This window comes from Scomber japonicus, unplaced genomic scaffold (assembly GCF_027409825.1).
Source record: "Scomber japonicus isolate fScoJap1 unplaced genomic scaffold, fScoJap1.pri scaffold_493, whole genome shotgun sequence".
NCBI classification, from domain to species: domain Eukaryota; kingdom Metazoa; phylum Chordata; class Actinopteri; order Scombriformes; family Scombridae; genus Scomber; species Scomber japonicus.
Window position 1 is genome coordinate 70 of NW_026518551.1, and position 15,815 is coordinate 15,884.

A 15,815-nucleotide genomic window follows, 5' to 3' on the forward strand; every position below is an offset into this window, starting at 1 on the left:
TAAGTATAAATGACTTCCTGTTCTTCTTGTAAAAGTATAAACTGTCTAAATGTAAACATTGTTTTTATAATAGTATTTTTTTTAGGACTTCATTTCCCATGAGGCCACTGGAGGAGCTCGCGCTGTTTGTCCTCCCGCCCCCCTCCAATCAGCTTGAGTTAAATGTCTGTGAGTGACGTCACCTCCGACCAATGAGGAGCGGCGCTGCCGGCGGGGGGCGGGGCTTTGTGGTCCAGGTCGGAGAAAGTGCCACGCGACTGAGGCTCAGCTGCTCGCGGACCTGAAGGTAAAATATGAGTTTTATTATCTGAGAAAAGAAAAGAAGAAATAAGAGAAGAGCTTTAAATGAAACAGAACATTTTAACCTTTAATCATTAAATCATTTAAGTTATTGAAACATCAGAAACTAGAAGCCAGTTTGCTTTTATTCATTTATTTAGTCAGGATGTGAAAATCTGAAGCAGAAAAAAACCCAAAGTGTTTGTTTTTAACAGAATCATAAAGAAAAAGTTCCTGCAGACATTTAAAGAGAGGATGACGTCACGGGTTTAATGTAAAGAGGGTTAGTAGTATAGGGTTATAGTAGAGATGACGTGTGCGTGTTGGTGTGTTTGGGGACCAGTTTGGGTTGAAACAGGTTTATGGGGACTGTGTGCACGCGCTGAGAGGACATTATGTTCACTCTCACTTTAAACTTAACTCTTTGATCTCAAGTCAAACTTTAACATCAAGTTTAAACTTTAAGTTTTAAATGATTAAAGTTTAGTGTGAAGACATTATTAATGTGTTAATGGAGTCCTCACAAGGCTGGAAAGTCTGTATGTGTGTGTAGGTATGTGTGTGTGTGTGTGTGTGTGTGTGTGTGTAGGTGTTTTAGTACATGTATGTGTGTTTTGTATGTATGTGTAGGTGTGTGTGTGTGTGTGCGTATTTGAATGTGTGTATGTGTATGTGTGTAGGTGTGTGTGTGTATTTTGTATGTGTGTGTGTGTGTGTAACTGTAACACGTCACTCACATTTATTTAAATATTCTGAGACTTTTTTTTGAAGCTCAAACTTTGAACAAACTTACATGTTTTAATTTAATGTTTAAAGATATTTTTCTTTATTTAAATCACTTTATTTTAAACCAATGAGCCACTTTACTGTTGAAGATGCCGAACAGAAGATTATAAACTTATAATAATAAATAATATCTGACAGCTTTATTAATGAAATGATCATTTAATCAGTTATTTATTACTCAGTTCATCTTTTAGTTGGTTAAATGTTGTTTTTGTCCAAATGAACAATAAAGAAGTTAAAATATGTCATATATACATTTTAAAGGCTTCTGTTAATATTCAGTATGAACAGGAAGGTTAAAGGCTCAGAGATAATAAATGTTGGTAAGATGATGAATCCATAAATCAGTTAAACTAGTTTTAAAAGCAGCATCAGGTTTGTTAAAATGTACATTTAGTATTTTTGTTGGTTTTATCCTTCCTGTTGTCCTCCAGTCAAGGAAGGAAGGAAGGAAGGAAGGAAGGAGGGAAAGGAGGGAGAAAGGAAAGGAGGGAAGGAAGGAAAGAAAGAAGGGAGGAAGGAAGGAGTGAAGGAAGGGAGGAAGAAGGAAGGAAGGAAGGAAAGAAAGAAAGGAGGGAGGGAGGAAGAAGGAAGGAAGGAAGGAAGGGAGGAAGGGAGGAAGGGAGGGACTGAATTCAGACTGAACTCCGCAGCAAGACATCATGGAGGTTACGCCCAGTTCAATATAATCAATATATTAAAAAAAGATCAATAAGAGAGATTTGAAATGACATTTGACCCATTTTATACCAAAAGACTGAATGCTCCTGAACATGTCAAATGGTGTAACCACAAAATGTCAAATGGTGTAACCACAAAATGTCAAATGGTGTAACCCAGGGGTGTCAAACATGCGGCCCGGGGACCAGAACTGGCCAGCCAAGGGGAGCAATCCGGCCCACTTTCCTTCCTTCCTTCCTTCCTTCTTTCCTCATTTCCTTCTGTCATTCCTTCCTCCCTTCCTTCCTTCCTTCTTTCCTTCCATCTGTCCTTCCTTCCTTCCTCCTTCCCTCCCTCACTGTCTCCCTTCCTTCCTTCCTCCTTCCCTCCCTCACTATCTTCCTCCCTTCCTTCCTCCCTTCCAAAGTTTTTATGGTTACACCACTTAGACATTTTTACCATAATCCTCTAATATATTCTCTCTAAATGGATTAAAAGCAGAAATTTGATGCTGGGTCCACAAAAAAAGAATGTGTGAAGTTATTCATACGTTTATTTTCACATTTTAACCCTTTACAGTTAATTAATGTTTTAATTATTTCTACATTTTTAAGTATTGTGTTCATATAGAGCAGAAAAAAAACCAGTGTTGTAAAAGTGGATTATATTTATTTCACATTTCACTAAAACCTTAAAGATATAAATAGATTTATTATTAAAGCAGAAAATGTGAGATTGATGGTTTTAACTGATCAAAGAAGAGAAGAAGAGAAGCAGAGAAGAAGAAAGACCCTAACCCTTTTCACTATCAGAGTCTTTACTGAGTGAATCTTTAATGAATGAAGCTGCTGAACACACACACGCTGAACTTTGACCTCCACTCAGCAGATAAACAACCAACTCAAAAATCAATCAGTGAGACACAAAGACGCTCGGCTCCATTCAGGCTGTGGAGCAGACAGCGCCCCCAGCAGGCCGCTCAGGGTACTGCTTCATCATTAAGCCTCTTCTTCTTTTTATTGGTTTTAATATTTATAATAAACAAAACATCATATATAAAGTTCCTCTTCTGAATGAAAACCTGAACCCTCCTGTTGTCCTCGAGTCAAGGAAGGAAGGAAGGAAGGAAAGGAAAGGAGGGAGGAAGGAAGGAAGAAGGAAGAAAAGGAGGGAGGAAGAAGGGAAGGAAGAAAGGAAGAAAAGGAGGGAAGAAAGGAAGGTAGGAGGAAGCAGGGAAGGAGGGAGAAAGGAAAAGAGGAAGGGAGGAAAGAAGGACAGAGGAAAGAAGGAAGGGAGGAAGGGAGGGGGGAAAGAAAGAAGGACAGAAGGAAGGAAGAAAGGAGGATGGAGGAAGGAAAGAAGGAAGGAAGGAAAGGAGGGAGGGAGGGAGGGAAGAAGGACAGAGGAAAAAGAGGGGAAGGAAAGAAAGAGAAGGAGGGAGGGAGGAAGGACAGACGGAAGGAAGGAAGGAGGGAAGGAATGAAAGGAAGGAGGAAAGGAAAGAAGGAAGGGAGGAAGGGTGGAGGAAGGAAGGAAGGAAGGAACAGTCAAAACAGACGGGGTCAATTTGACCCGGGAGGAAACGACAGGAAGGTTCAAGACAAGAAAAGAGAAACGTCTCAAAATGATGAAAATTATTAATCTGAAGTTTTATTTCCTCTCAGCAGTCATGGACGACCCTCAAACTCTCGGCTTCCTGGTCTTCGGAGGCTTCATGGTCGTCTCGGCGGTGGCCATCGTCCTCGTCTCCACGCTGTCCATGAAGGAGACGTCGTACGAGGAGGCGCTCGCCAAGCAGCGGCGCCGGCTCGACCAGGCGGCGCCGGCCAGAGGAGACAAGAAGAAGAAGGACAAGACGGCAGAGAAGAAGAACAAAGCCAAGAGGAAGGAGGAGCGGCAGACCTCCGAGCCCGGCAGCGACGGGGGCGAGGAGCCGGTGGTGGTGACCTGCACCGAGCCCGAATCTGACCCTGAACCTGCCGCAGAGCCTGAACCGGCACCTGAACCGGCACCTGAACTGGCACCTGAACCAGCACCTGAATTGGCACCTGAACCGGCACCTGAATTGGCACCTGAACTGGCACCTGAACGCACCGCCGCCGAGCCTCCTGCAGCCGCCTCACCGAAGGGGAAGAAGAAGAAGAAGTCAGCCAAGGTGGAGCCAGCTGCCGTCATGGCTGCTAAGGAGGTTCTGGTCACGGCCGTTGCCCCGGTGATGGACGTCGCCCCGGTGATGGACGTCACCGAACAACCGACCGCCGCCAAAACTGAAGAACCCAAAGAAACCTCGACCAAGAAGAAGAAACCCAAAAACAAACCCGAGACAGGTGAGCGACCGCCAGGAACCGTTTAACGTTCTCCGACATCGTCAATGAAACTTCGTTAAAACATTTCTTTCTGTCCCGTAGCGTCGCTGCCGCAGAGCGAGCTGATTACCACCGTCTCCAAGGCAACGCTCAACGAAGACGAGACAAACAAACTGAAGAAGAAGACCGGCGACACCTGGCAGCTGGTACATCAATCAATCAGTCAATAGTGTTCTAGTAGGTTCATAAGGTTCTATGAGCTGGGAGCGCAGTGTTCTAGTAGGTTCATAAGGTTCTATGAGCTGGGAGCACAGTGTTCTAGTAGGTTCATAAGGTTCTATGAGCTGGGAGCACAGTGTTCTAGTAGGTTCATAAGGTTCTATGAGCTGGGAGCGCAGTGTTCTAGTAGGTTCATAAGGTTCTATGAGCTGGGAGCGCAGTGTTCTAGTAGGTTCATAAGGTTCTATGAGCTGGGAGCGCAGTGTTCTAGTAGGTTCATAAGGTTCTATGAGCTGGGAGCGCAGTGTTCTAGTAGGTTCATAAGGTTCTATGAGCTGGGAGCGCAGTGTTCTGGTAGGTTCATAAGGTTCTATGAGCTGGGAGCGCAGTGTTCTGGTAGGTTCATAAGGTTCTATGAGCTGCCTGATTATAATGGATTATAATAATCTGATGATAATGTGATGATGGATTATTATAATCTGGTATTAACGGATTATAATAATCCAGCGTAGCAGCTCAGAGTGTATGAGGTGTAAACGCTGCCCTGTGTTTCAGGCCTCTCAGAGAGGAGACCCGCTGTCCTCTCTGAAGAAGCAGCTGGAGGACAAAGACAAGCAGCTGACGGCTCAGCAGGACGCCGCCGCCGCCGCCAAGACTCGCCTCCGGGAGCTCAGCAAGGTGAACTCAGACCGGATCGGTTCATTAGTTCACCATGAATCAACCACGAAGTTCCTCTAAATATGATCCGTTTCTGTTCTTCAGGAACTCGGTGCTGAGAAGTCCAAGCTGGCGTCTGTGGAGTCGCGTCTGAAGGCGGAGCTCGGCGCTCGCGGTCAGGAAGTCGACGCCTTGCGGGCCGGCATGAAGACCGCCGACCAGGAACACCAGAACCAAACCCAGCAGCTCAACAAGAAGGTTCGGTTCTGTTTAACCCGCAGTCGGTCCAGGACGTTCTGTTTTATGTTCTCTGACTAAAGTAAGACTGTAGAAAGAGTTAGAACAAACTGTGTTTCTGTGTTCTTTAACCTCGGGCAGATCGAGGGTCTTCAGGAGCAGCTGGAGAACGGACCGAACGCCCAGCTGGCTCGCCTGCAGCAGGAGAACTCGATCCTTCGCGACGCCTTGAACCAGGCGACCAGCCAGGCGGAGAGCAGGTAACCCGCCAGTTCCCTGACGAACCCAGAACCCCCCCCCTCCCCCCGACCCTCTGCTGACATCATATTGGCTGCCCCCCCCCCACAGGCAGAACGCTGAGCTGGCCCGTCTGCGGCAGGACTGCGTCCGTCTGGGTCGGGAACTGTCCGAACGCTCCGACGCTCAGCGGACCGACGAGGAACGCCGGACCGGTCTGGAGGCCAAGATGGCCGCCGCTGAGAAGGAGCTGGCCCGGGTCCAGGTGAGTAGCCAGAACTGTTTCCATGACAACCACCAATCAGCTGTAAACAGGAAGTGACCCGTGTGTGTGTCTCTGTCTGCAGCTGGTCCACGCCGACACCGAGCGCGCTCTGCAGCAGCAGCTACAGGAAGTGAGTCTGGAGCTGAAAGCGTCGCAGCAGGAAGTCGCAGCTGTTAGCGGTCAGTGTTCCTGTTAGCACGTTAGCATGTTAGCATGCGGCTAACGGCTGGTTTTGTATCAATGATGTAACGTAAATATGTACGTATTAATAAATGTCTGAACTCAGCCTCCTGGTTTCAGGGATGCTAACTAACACTGAATAATACTGATATTAGAAAAAACCCAGAAAGGTTTAAAACATTAAACATGCGTCATAGAGATGAATATTATGGTCTGTTTGCCCCTCAGAGCTGCAGGGGGCGCTAGCGTCCAGAGAGACCGAGGTGCAGGAGCTGAAGGCTCAGCTGCAGAGCCAGGCAGCCGCCCAGGTAAGGTTAACAAGACACTGAATAAAAACATGTTGTCACATCTGTTAAAGCTTCAGGTAGAGTTTAATTAAAGAAGGCGGCATTTCCTGTTTTCAAAATAAAATATAGTATATATGGGTCAGTGAGACGTTTTGATCTGAAGCTAACGGTTAGCGTTTGTCTGCAGGTGGAGAACTCGTCTGAAGCGGAGCAGCTGAAGAACGAGTACGAACGTTTTTATTATTTTAATAAAACTGTAACGTGAGTCTAAATGTGTGTCGGACTGACTTCCTGTGTCTCTCCGCTAGCGTGCAACGCAGAGACGAACAAGTCAGCACTCTGGAGGCGGAGCTTAGCCAGCTGAGGACGGAGCTACAGCTGATGACATCACAGAGGTGAGAAACAGGAAGCAGCTGGATCAGACGAGAAGAAGCTCAAGTGTTGATAATTATGTTACTGTACGATAAATCGATATATAGAAGGTGATGATGACGAGGAAACTAAAAACAGACTTCATGTTTTTTCTTCCTGTTCTCAGACTGGAGGAAGCTGGCGAAGCAGCAGCAGAAGATCAGACGCAGAAAGACGTACGTTTAAATTCACTAAACATTAAAATGATCATATTTACCTGCAGGCCAGGTAACAGTCAGCAGCTGAGACTCAGATGTCAGATTGTTATTGAACACACCACCAACAACCTCTGTGGAAAATGAAGCAGAATCACTTCAAATAAACTTATATTTCTTCTCTGCAGGGTTCAGGAAGTGAGACGGAGTCCGATCAGCCGTTCGAAAGGTGAAAATGAGTCCAGTTGAAGTTAAAGTTAAAGTTTCTTTACTGTTAAACGTCAGGAAAGGAAAATAAAATCTCTGGAAGTCTTACTGAAGCTTTGAGTCGTTGTGTTTCAGTCTGGAGGAAGACTCTCAGCTGCTGCGTCTGGAGGAAGAACTGCAGCAGCTCAGAGAGGAGCTCCAACAGGCCCGTAACCACGGCAACGTGAGTCCAACAGGAACTCATCATTATAGTTTAATTAAGTTTGGAAGTTTGAAACAGTTGCTGATGAGTTTGGTTGATGTTGTTCTTGGTTGTCCAGCAGCTGCAGGAGGAAGCAGAGCAGCGGGAGGCGGGGCTTAAAGCAGCGCTGGTCAGTGATTGGCTGAGATAAAGTTTATTAAAGGTCAAACAGCTGAGAGCAGAACGTGACGATGAATGTTTTCTGTGTTCAGACTGAAGCTGAGTCCAGATGTGCGTCTCTGCGTTCAGACTTCCAGGCGTCGCTGCAGGTTCTGTTTCCAGCCGTCTCTGTGGAGGCGGAGCAGGTCAGTCAGCTGTTTCCTGTTTCCTGTCGTGTGTGTGTGTGTGTGTGTGTGTGTGAGCAAGGCACTGAAGGAAGGTCCCAGTGACCTGAGATTATTTTTCTGTGATGAGAAATCTTAGTTTTAGTTTTATTGTCACTGTAATGACTCAGTATAATGACTCAGTGTAGTGACTCAGTATAGTGACTCAGTATAGTGACTCAGTGTAGTGACTCAGTATAATGACTCAGTGTAATGACTCAGTATAGTGACTCAGTGTAGTGACTCAGTATAATGACTCAGTGTAATGACTCAGTATAGTGACTCAGTGTAGTGACTCAGTATAGTGACTCAGTGTAATGACTCAGTATAGTGACTCAGTGTAATGACTCAGTGTAATGACTCAGTATAGTGACTCAGTGTAGTGACTCAGTATAGTGACTCAGTGTAGTGACTCAGTGTAGTGACTCAGTGTAGTGACTCAGTGTAATGACTCAGTATAGTGACTCAGTGTAGTGACTCAGTGTAATGACTCAGTATAGTGACTCAGTGTAGTGACTCAGTGTAGTGACTCAGTATAGTGACTCAGTGTAGTGACTCAGTATAATGACTCAGTATAGTGACTCAGTGTAATGACTCAGTATAGTGACTCAGTGTAGTGACTCAGTATAGTGACTCAGTGTAGTGACTCAGTATAGTGACTCAGTGTAGTGACTCAGTGTAGTGACTCAGTATAGTGACTCAGTGTAGTGACTCAGTGTAGTGACTCAGTGTAGTGACTCAGTATAATGACTCAGTGTAATGACTCAGTATAGTGACTCAGTGTAGTGACTCAGCGTAGTGACTCAGTGTAGTGACTCAGTATAATGACTCAGTATAGTGACTCAGTGTAATGACTCAGTATAGTGACTCAGTGTAATGACTCAGGATAGTGACTCAGTGTAATGACTCAGTGTAGTGACTCAGTGTAGTGACTCAGTATAATGACTCAGTATAGTGACTCAGTGTAGTGACTCAGTATAGTGACTCAGTGTAGTGACTCAGTGTAGTGACTCAGTGTAGTGACTCAGTGTAATGACTCAGTATAGTGACTCAGTGTAGTGACTCAGTGTAATGACTCAGTATAGTGACTCAGTGTAGTGACTCAGTGTAGTGACTCAGTATAGTGACTCAGTGTAGTGACTCAGTATAATGACTCAGTATAGTGACTCAGTGTAATGACTCAGTATAGTGACTCAGTGTAGTGACTCAGTATAGTGACTCAGTGTAGTGACTCAGTATAGTGACTCAGTGTAGTGACTCAGTGTAGTGACTCAGTATAGTGACTCAGTGTAGTGACTCAGTATAGTGACTCAGTGTAGTGACTCAGTGTAGTGACTCAGTGTAGTGACTCAGTATAATGACTCAGTGTAATGACTCAGTATAGTGACTCAGTATAGTGACTCAGCGTAGTGACTCAGTGTAGTGACTCAGTATAATGACTCAGTATAGTGACTCAGTGTAGTGACTCAGTGTAGTGACTCAGTGTAGTGACTCAGTATAATGACTCAGTGTAATGACTCAGTATAGTGACTCAGTATAGTGACTCAGCGTAGTGACTCAGTGTAGTGACTCAGTATAATGACTCAGTATAGTGACTCAGTGTAATGACTCAGTATAGTGACTCAGTGTAATGACTCAGTGTAGTGACTCAGTGTAGTGACTCAGTATAATGACTCAGTGTAGTGACTCAGTGTAGTGACTCAGTATAATGACTCAGTGTAGTGACTCAGTATAATGACTCAGTGTAGTGACTCAGTGTAGTGACTCAGTATAGTGACTCAGTGTAGTGACTCAGTGTAGTGACTCAGTATAATGACTCAGTGTAGTGACTCAGTATAGTGACTCAGTCTAGTGACTCAGTATAGTGACTCAGTCTAGTGACTCAGTGTAGTGACTCAGTATAGTGACTCAGTATAGTGACTCAGTATAATGACTCAGTGTAATGACTCAGTATAATGACTCAGTGTAGTGACTCAGTGTAGTGACTCAGTGTAGTGACTCAGTATAATGACTCAGTATAGTGACTCAGTGTAATGACTCAGTATAGTGACTCAGTGTAGTGACTCAGTATAATGACTCAGTGTAGTGACTCAGTGTAATGACTCAGTATAATGACTCAGTATAGTGACTCAGTGTAATGACTCAGTGTAGTGACTCAGTGTAATGACTCAGTGTAGTGACTCAGTATAATGACTCAGTATAGTGACTCAGTGTAATGACTCAGTGTAATGACTCAGTGTAGTGACTCAGTATAATGACTCAGTGTAGTGACTCAGTATAGTGACTCAGTGTAGTGACTCAGTGTAATGACTCAGTATAGTGACTCAGTATAGTGACTCAGTATAGTGACTCAGTATAGTGACTCAGTATAATGACTCAGTGTAATGACTCAGTGTAGTGACTCAGTATAATGACTCAGTGTAGTGACTCAGTGTAGTGACTCAGTGTTAACAGGAAGTGCTTTTCCTCTGCAGAGCGACTGGCTCGATGTTTTCACCCAGAAAGTTCAGGAGAGTAAAACTGAAGAGGAGAAGTCTCACTCTGAGGTAAGAACACGCTCAGCTGTTCCAGTCGATGAGGGGAAATACACACCAACACTTTACAGACCTGAGGACGGACAGTTTCACTTTCCCACTGAACTCTGAGATTCTTCACATGTAGAAACCTTCACAGGAAACACTCAACAGGCTGAAGTGTGAAGTGACCTTTAAGGAAACTTCTTAAGTGTGGTTTTGTCTTTCATCTGCTGGACTCCAGGACAATACACACTTTAGGAACTCTGAAATGTTTTTATGTTTTTACAAGCTGCTGTTTCATTTAGAACTTTTTAGTAGATCTTTGGTCAAGTGTTTATTTGTTGAGACTCTGAAGCTTTAATAGTCAGAAGTATTTTTAGGACCTCAGGAACATTATTGTAGGGGAGGAGAGGATGCTGATGATATGTGGTGATGGTGTGTCATGTGATCAGCTGCAGGCGAGGCTGAAGGAGGCCGAGGACCAACGGGAGGAGTTGGACCAGAGCAGGAAGCTGCTGCAGGAGACGGTGAGATGATCTTTAAAATAACTTTATCAACACAAACTCATCAAACGGTCTCATCTCATTTATTATGTGTGTGACAGGAGGCGGAGCTTCAGGCGCTAAAACAACGTTCAGAAGAAGAAGAAAACGTCTGGAAGAACAAACTGAGCGACGCCGAGAACGACAAGCAGAAGGTTTTACATCATATACACATATACAGATATACTATATATATATATATACTATTTATCATATAGAGATACTGTATTATATATATATATATATATATATATATATATATACTGTAATCATATAGAGATATTATATATATGATCATACAGAGGGAGTGACAGCGTTGTGGTGTCTGCAGGTTCTGGATCAGCTGAAGCAGCAGGAAGACGAGTCGAAGAACACAGAGACAGAAAACACACAGCAGGTTTGTCTTCGCCGCCGCTTCTTCTTCTTCTTCTGTGGTTTTACTGTGCGGATGTGTGACGTGTGTTTGTGTGTCAGCTGAAGGATCAGCTGATGCTGATGGAGGCTCAGCTGGAGAAACAGCTGGAGGAGGCGAGCATCAGCCAGAGCTGCAGCGAGGAGCTCGCCCAGGTCAGTGAGACACGCTGCATCACACATGATCACATGATCACATGTTCAGACGGTCACATGATCACATGATCACATGATCACATGATCAGACGGTCACATGTTCAGACGGTCACATGATCACATGATCACATGTTCAGACAGTCACATGATCACATGTTCACATGATCACATGATCACATGATCATACGTGTTGCAGGTGCGCTCTCAGCTGCAGCAGGTGAGCGTGCGGCTGCAGGCGGAGCAGAGTCAGAGACAACAGCTGGAAGAAGAGCTGCAGCAGGTCAGACACGAGAGCCATGATGAAGTGATGATGTCGTAATGATGTCACCATGATGTTGTAATGATGTAACCACCATGATGTCGTGATGATGTCACAAAGATGATGTCATGATGGTTGTAATGATGTCATGTTTTTCAGGTTCGACAGGAAATAGCGGCGCTGCAGCAGGCGGAGGCTGATCAGACGTCAGCTGATCCGTTGAAGGTTCGTGACCTCGTGTTTTCTGTTCACGACGTGATGACATCACTTCCTGTGGAGCCTGTGTGACCCGCTGTCTTCTTCTTCGTGTGTTTTGTGTGCAGGAAGTGACGGTGGAGCTGAAGGAGGAGACGTCAGTGTGAGCGGACGACCGGAGACGACGCCGAGCGCTCGCTTCGTCACCGTCCTGTTGCCATGGTTATAGAGACGATGACATCACACAAATTCAGTTACTGAGACAGTCGGAGCTGGTTACGGACAAACTGTGAACATACGTGTTAAACGTGTAGAAACATGATGAGGTCATCACGACAGCAGACATCAGTTCTGCTGCGACGCTTCAGGAACAATAAAGTTTGATTCAAATCATGTTTTTGGTTTTATTCGTTTGGATGAAACTTTAAATTCAGACCCTTCAAAGTAAAAGTACTGCAGTATTATAGTGATGTAGTATGCAGTATTACAGTAAAAGTACTGCAGTATTATAGTGATGTAGTATGCAGTATTACAGTAAAAGTACTGCAGTATTATAGTGATGTAGTATGCAGTATTACAGTAAAAGTACTGCAGTATTATAGTGATGTAGTATGCAGTATTACAGTAAAAGTACTGCAGTATTATAGTGATGTAGTATGCAGTATTACAGTAAAAGTACTGCAGTATTATAGTGATGTAGTATGCAGTATTACAGTAAAAGTACTGCAGTATTATAGTGATGTAGTATGCAGTATTACAGTAAAAGTACTGCAGTATTATAGTGATATAGTATGCAGTATTACAGTAAAAGTACTGCAGTATTATAGTGATGTAGTATGCAGTATTACAGTAAAAGTACTGCAGTATTATAGTGATGTAGTATACAGTATTACAGTAAAAGTACTGCAGTATTATAGTGATGTAGTATGCAGTATTACAGTAAAAGTACTGCAGTATTATAGTGATGTAGTATACAGTATTACAGTAAAAGTACTGCAGTATTATAGTGATGTAGTATGCAGTATTACAGTAAAAGTACTGCAGTATTATAGTGATGTAGTATGTAGTATTACAGTAAAAGTACTGCAGTATTATAGTGATGTAGTATGCAGTATTACAGTAAAAGTACTGCAGTATTATAGTGATGTAGTATGCAGTATTACAGTAAAAGTACTGCAGTATTATAGTGATGTAGTATGCAGTATCACAGTAAAAGTACTGCAGTATTATAGTGATGTAGTATGCAGTATTACAGTAAAAGTACTGCAGTATTATAGTGATGTAGTATGCAGTATTACAGTAAAAGTACTGCAGTATTATAGTGATGTAGTATACAGTATTACAGTAAAAGTACTGCAGTATTATAGTGATGTAGTATGCAGTATTACAGTAAAAGTACTGCAGTATTATAGTGATGTAGTATGCAGTATTACAGTAAAAGTACTGCAGTATTATAGTGATGTAGTATGCAGTATTACAGTAAAAGTACTGCAGTATTATAGTGATGTAGTATACAGTATTACAGTAAAAGTACTGCAGTATTATAGTGATGTAGTATGCAGTATTACACTAAAAGTACTGCAGTATTATAGTGATGTAGTATGCAGTATTACAGTAAAAGTACTGCAGTATTATAGTGATGTAGTATGCAGTATTACAGTAAAAGTACTGCAGTATTATAGTGATGTAGTATGCAGTATTACAGTAAAAGTACTGCAGTATTATAGTGATGTAGTATGTAGTATTACAGTAAAAGTACTGCAGTATTATAGTGATGTAGTATGTAGTATTACAGTAAAAGTACTGCAGTATTATAGTGATGTAGTATGTAGTATTACAGTAAAAGTACTGCAGTATTATAGTGATGTAGTATGTAGTATTACAGTAAAAGTACTGCAGTATTATAGTGATGTAGTATGTAGTATTACAGTAAAAGTACTGCAGTATTATAGTGATGTAGTATGTAGTATTACAGTAAAAGTACTGCAGTATTATGAGTGATGTAGTATGCAGTATTACAGTAAAAGTACTGCAGTATTATAGTGATGTAGTATGCAGTATTACAGTAAAAGTACTGCAGTATTATAGTGATGTAGTATGCAGTATTACAGTAAAAGTACTGCAGTATTATAGTGATGTAGTAAAAGTACTACAGTAAAAGTACTGCAGTATTATAGTGATGTAGTAAAAGTACTACAGTAAAAGTACTGCAGTATAATGAGTGATGTAGTAAAAGTACTACAGTAAAAGTACTGCAGTATTATAGTGATGTAGTAAAAGTACTACAGTAAAAGTACTGCAGTATTATAGTGATGTAGTATGCAGTATTACAGTAAAAGTACTGCAGTATTATAGTGATGTAGTATGCAGTATTACAGTAAAAGTACTGCAGTATTATAGTGATGTAGTAAAAGTATTACAGTAAAGGTACTGCAGTATTATAGTGATGTAGTATGCAGTATTATAGTAAAAGTACTGCAGTATTATAGTGATGTAGTATGCAGTATTACAGTAAAAGTACTGCAGTATTATAGTGATGTAGTATGCAGTATTACAGTAAAAGTACTGCAGTATTATAGTGATGTAGTATGCAGTATTACAGTAAAAGTACTGCAGTATTATAGTGATGTAGTATGCAGTATTACAGTAAAAGTACTGCAGTATTATAGTGATGTAGTATGCAGTATCACAGTAAAAGTACTGCAGTATTATAGTGATGTAGTATGCAGTATTACAGTAAAAGTACTGCAGTATTATAGTGATGTAGTATGCAGTATTACAGTAAAAGTACTGCAGTATTATAGTGATGTAGTATGCAGTATTACAGTAAAAGTACTGCAGTATTATAGTGATGTAGTATGCAGTATTACAGTAAAAGTACTGCAGTATTATAGTGATGTAGTATGCAGTATTACAGTAAAAGTACTGCAGTATTATAGTGATGTAGTATGCAGTATTACAGTAAAAGTACTGCAGTATTATAGTGATGTAGTATGCAGTATCACAGTAAAAGTACTGCAGTATTATAGTGATGTAGTATGCAGTATTACAGTAAAAGTACTGCAGTATTATAGTGATGTAGTATGCAGTATTACAGTAAAAGTACTGCAGTATTATAGTGATGTAGTATGCAGTATTACAGTAAAAGTACTGCAGTATTATAGTGATGTAGTATGCAGTATTACAGTAAAAGTACTGCAGTATTATAGTGATGTAGTATGTAGTATTACAGTAAAAGTACTGCAGTATTATAGTGATGTAGTATGCAGTATTACAGTAAAAGTACTGCAGTATTATAGTGATGTAGTATGCAGTATTACAGTAAAAGTACTGCAGTATTATAGTGATGTAGTAAAAGTATTACAGTAAAAGTACTGCAGTATTATAGTGATGTAGTATGCAGTATTACAGTAAAAGTACTGCAGTATTATAGTGATGTAGTATGCAGTATTACAGTAAAAGTACTGCAGTATTATAGTGATGTAGTATGCAGTATTACAGTAAAAGTACTGCAGTATTATAGTGATGTAGTATGCAGTATTACAGTAAAAGTACTGCAGTATTATAGTGATGTAGTATGCAGTATTACAGTAAAAGTACTGCAGTAATTATAGTGATGTAGTATGCAGTATTACAGTAAAAGTACTGCAGTATTATAGTGATGTAGTATGCAGTATTACAGTAAAAGTACTGCAGTATTATAGTGATGTAGTATGAAGTATTACAGTAAAAGTACTGCAGTATTATAGTGATGTAGTATGCAGTATTACAGTAAAAGTACTGCAGTATTATAGTGATGTAGTATGCAGTATTACAGTAAAAGTACTGCAGTATTATAGTGATTGAGTATGCAGTATTACAGTAAAAGTACTGCAGTATTATAGTGATGTAGTATGCAGTATTACAGTAAAAGTACTGCAGTATTATAGTGATGTAGTATGCAGTATTACAGTAAAAGTACTGCAGTATTATAGTGATGTAGTTGCAGTATTACAGTAAAAGTACTGCAGTATTATAGTGATGTAGTATACAGTATTACAGTAAAAGTACTGCAGTATTATAGTGATGTAGTAATATCGAGTATCTACAGTAAAAGTACTGCAGTATTATAGTGATGTACGTATACAGAATTACAGTCAAAGTACTGCAGTATTATAGTGATGTAGTATACAGTATTACAGTAAAAGTACTGCAGTATTATAGTGATGTAGTATGCAGTATTACAGTAAAAGTACTGCAGTATTATAGTGGATGTAGTATGCAGTATTACAGTAAAAGTACTGCAG

The 15,815-nt window shown here is 41.4% G+C and overlaps 1 protein-coding gene across 3 annotated transcripts; it reads left to right on the forward strand.

Moving 5' to 3' along the window:
- The first annotated feature begins 221 nt into the window (after positions 1–221).
- LOC128354723 (ribosome-binding protein 1-like) lies at positions 222–11,922 on the forward strand. 3 transcript variants are annotated; one of them, XM_053314897.1, is made up of 24 exons: positions 222–286; positions 3,390–4,052; positions 4,134–4,237; positions 4,806–4,928; positions 5,013–5,165; positions 5,286–5,404; positions 5,493–5,646; positions 5,729–5,825; positions 6,055–6,134; positions 6,301–6,338; positions 6,422–6,508; positions 6,652–6,700; positions 6,868–6,908; positions 7,022–7,109; positions 7,207–7,257; positions 7,340–7,432; positions 9,925–9,996; positions 10,419–10,493; positions 10,571–10,663; positions 10,840–10,905; positions 10,983–11,075; positions 11,272–11,355; positions 11,494–11,559; positions 11,658–11,922. In XM_053314897.1, the coding sequence occupies exons 2-24, from the start codon at positions 3,395–3,397 to the stop codon at positions 11,694–11,696; spliced, it is 2,523 nt and encodes an 840-aa protein (XP_053170872.1). In that variant the 5' UTR covers positions 222–286; positions 3,390–3,394; the 3' UTR covers positions 11,697–11,922. The 3 variants fall into 3 exon arrangements, with proteins under 3 accessions (XP_053170872.1, XP_053170874.1, XP_053170873.1); XM_053314899.1 differs by having other exon boundaries at positions 7,210–7,257; XM_053314898.1 differs by having other exon boundaries at positions 233–286; positions 3,393–4,052.
- Positions 11,923–15,815: the final 3,893 nt, after the last annotated feature.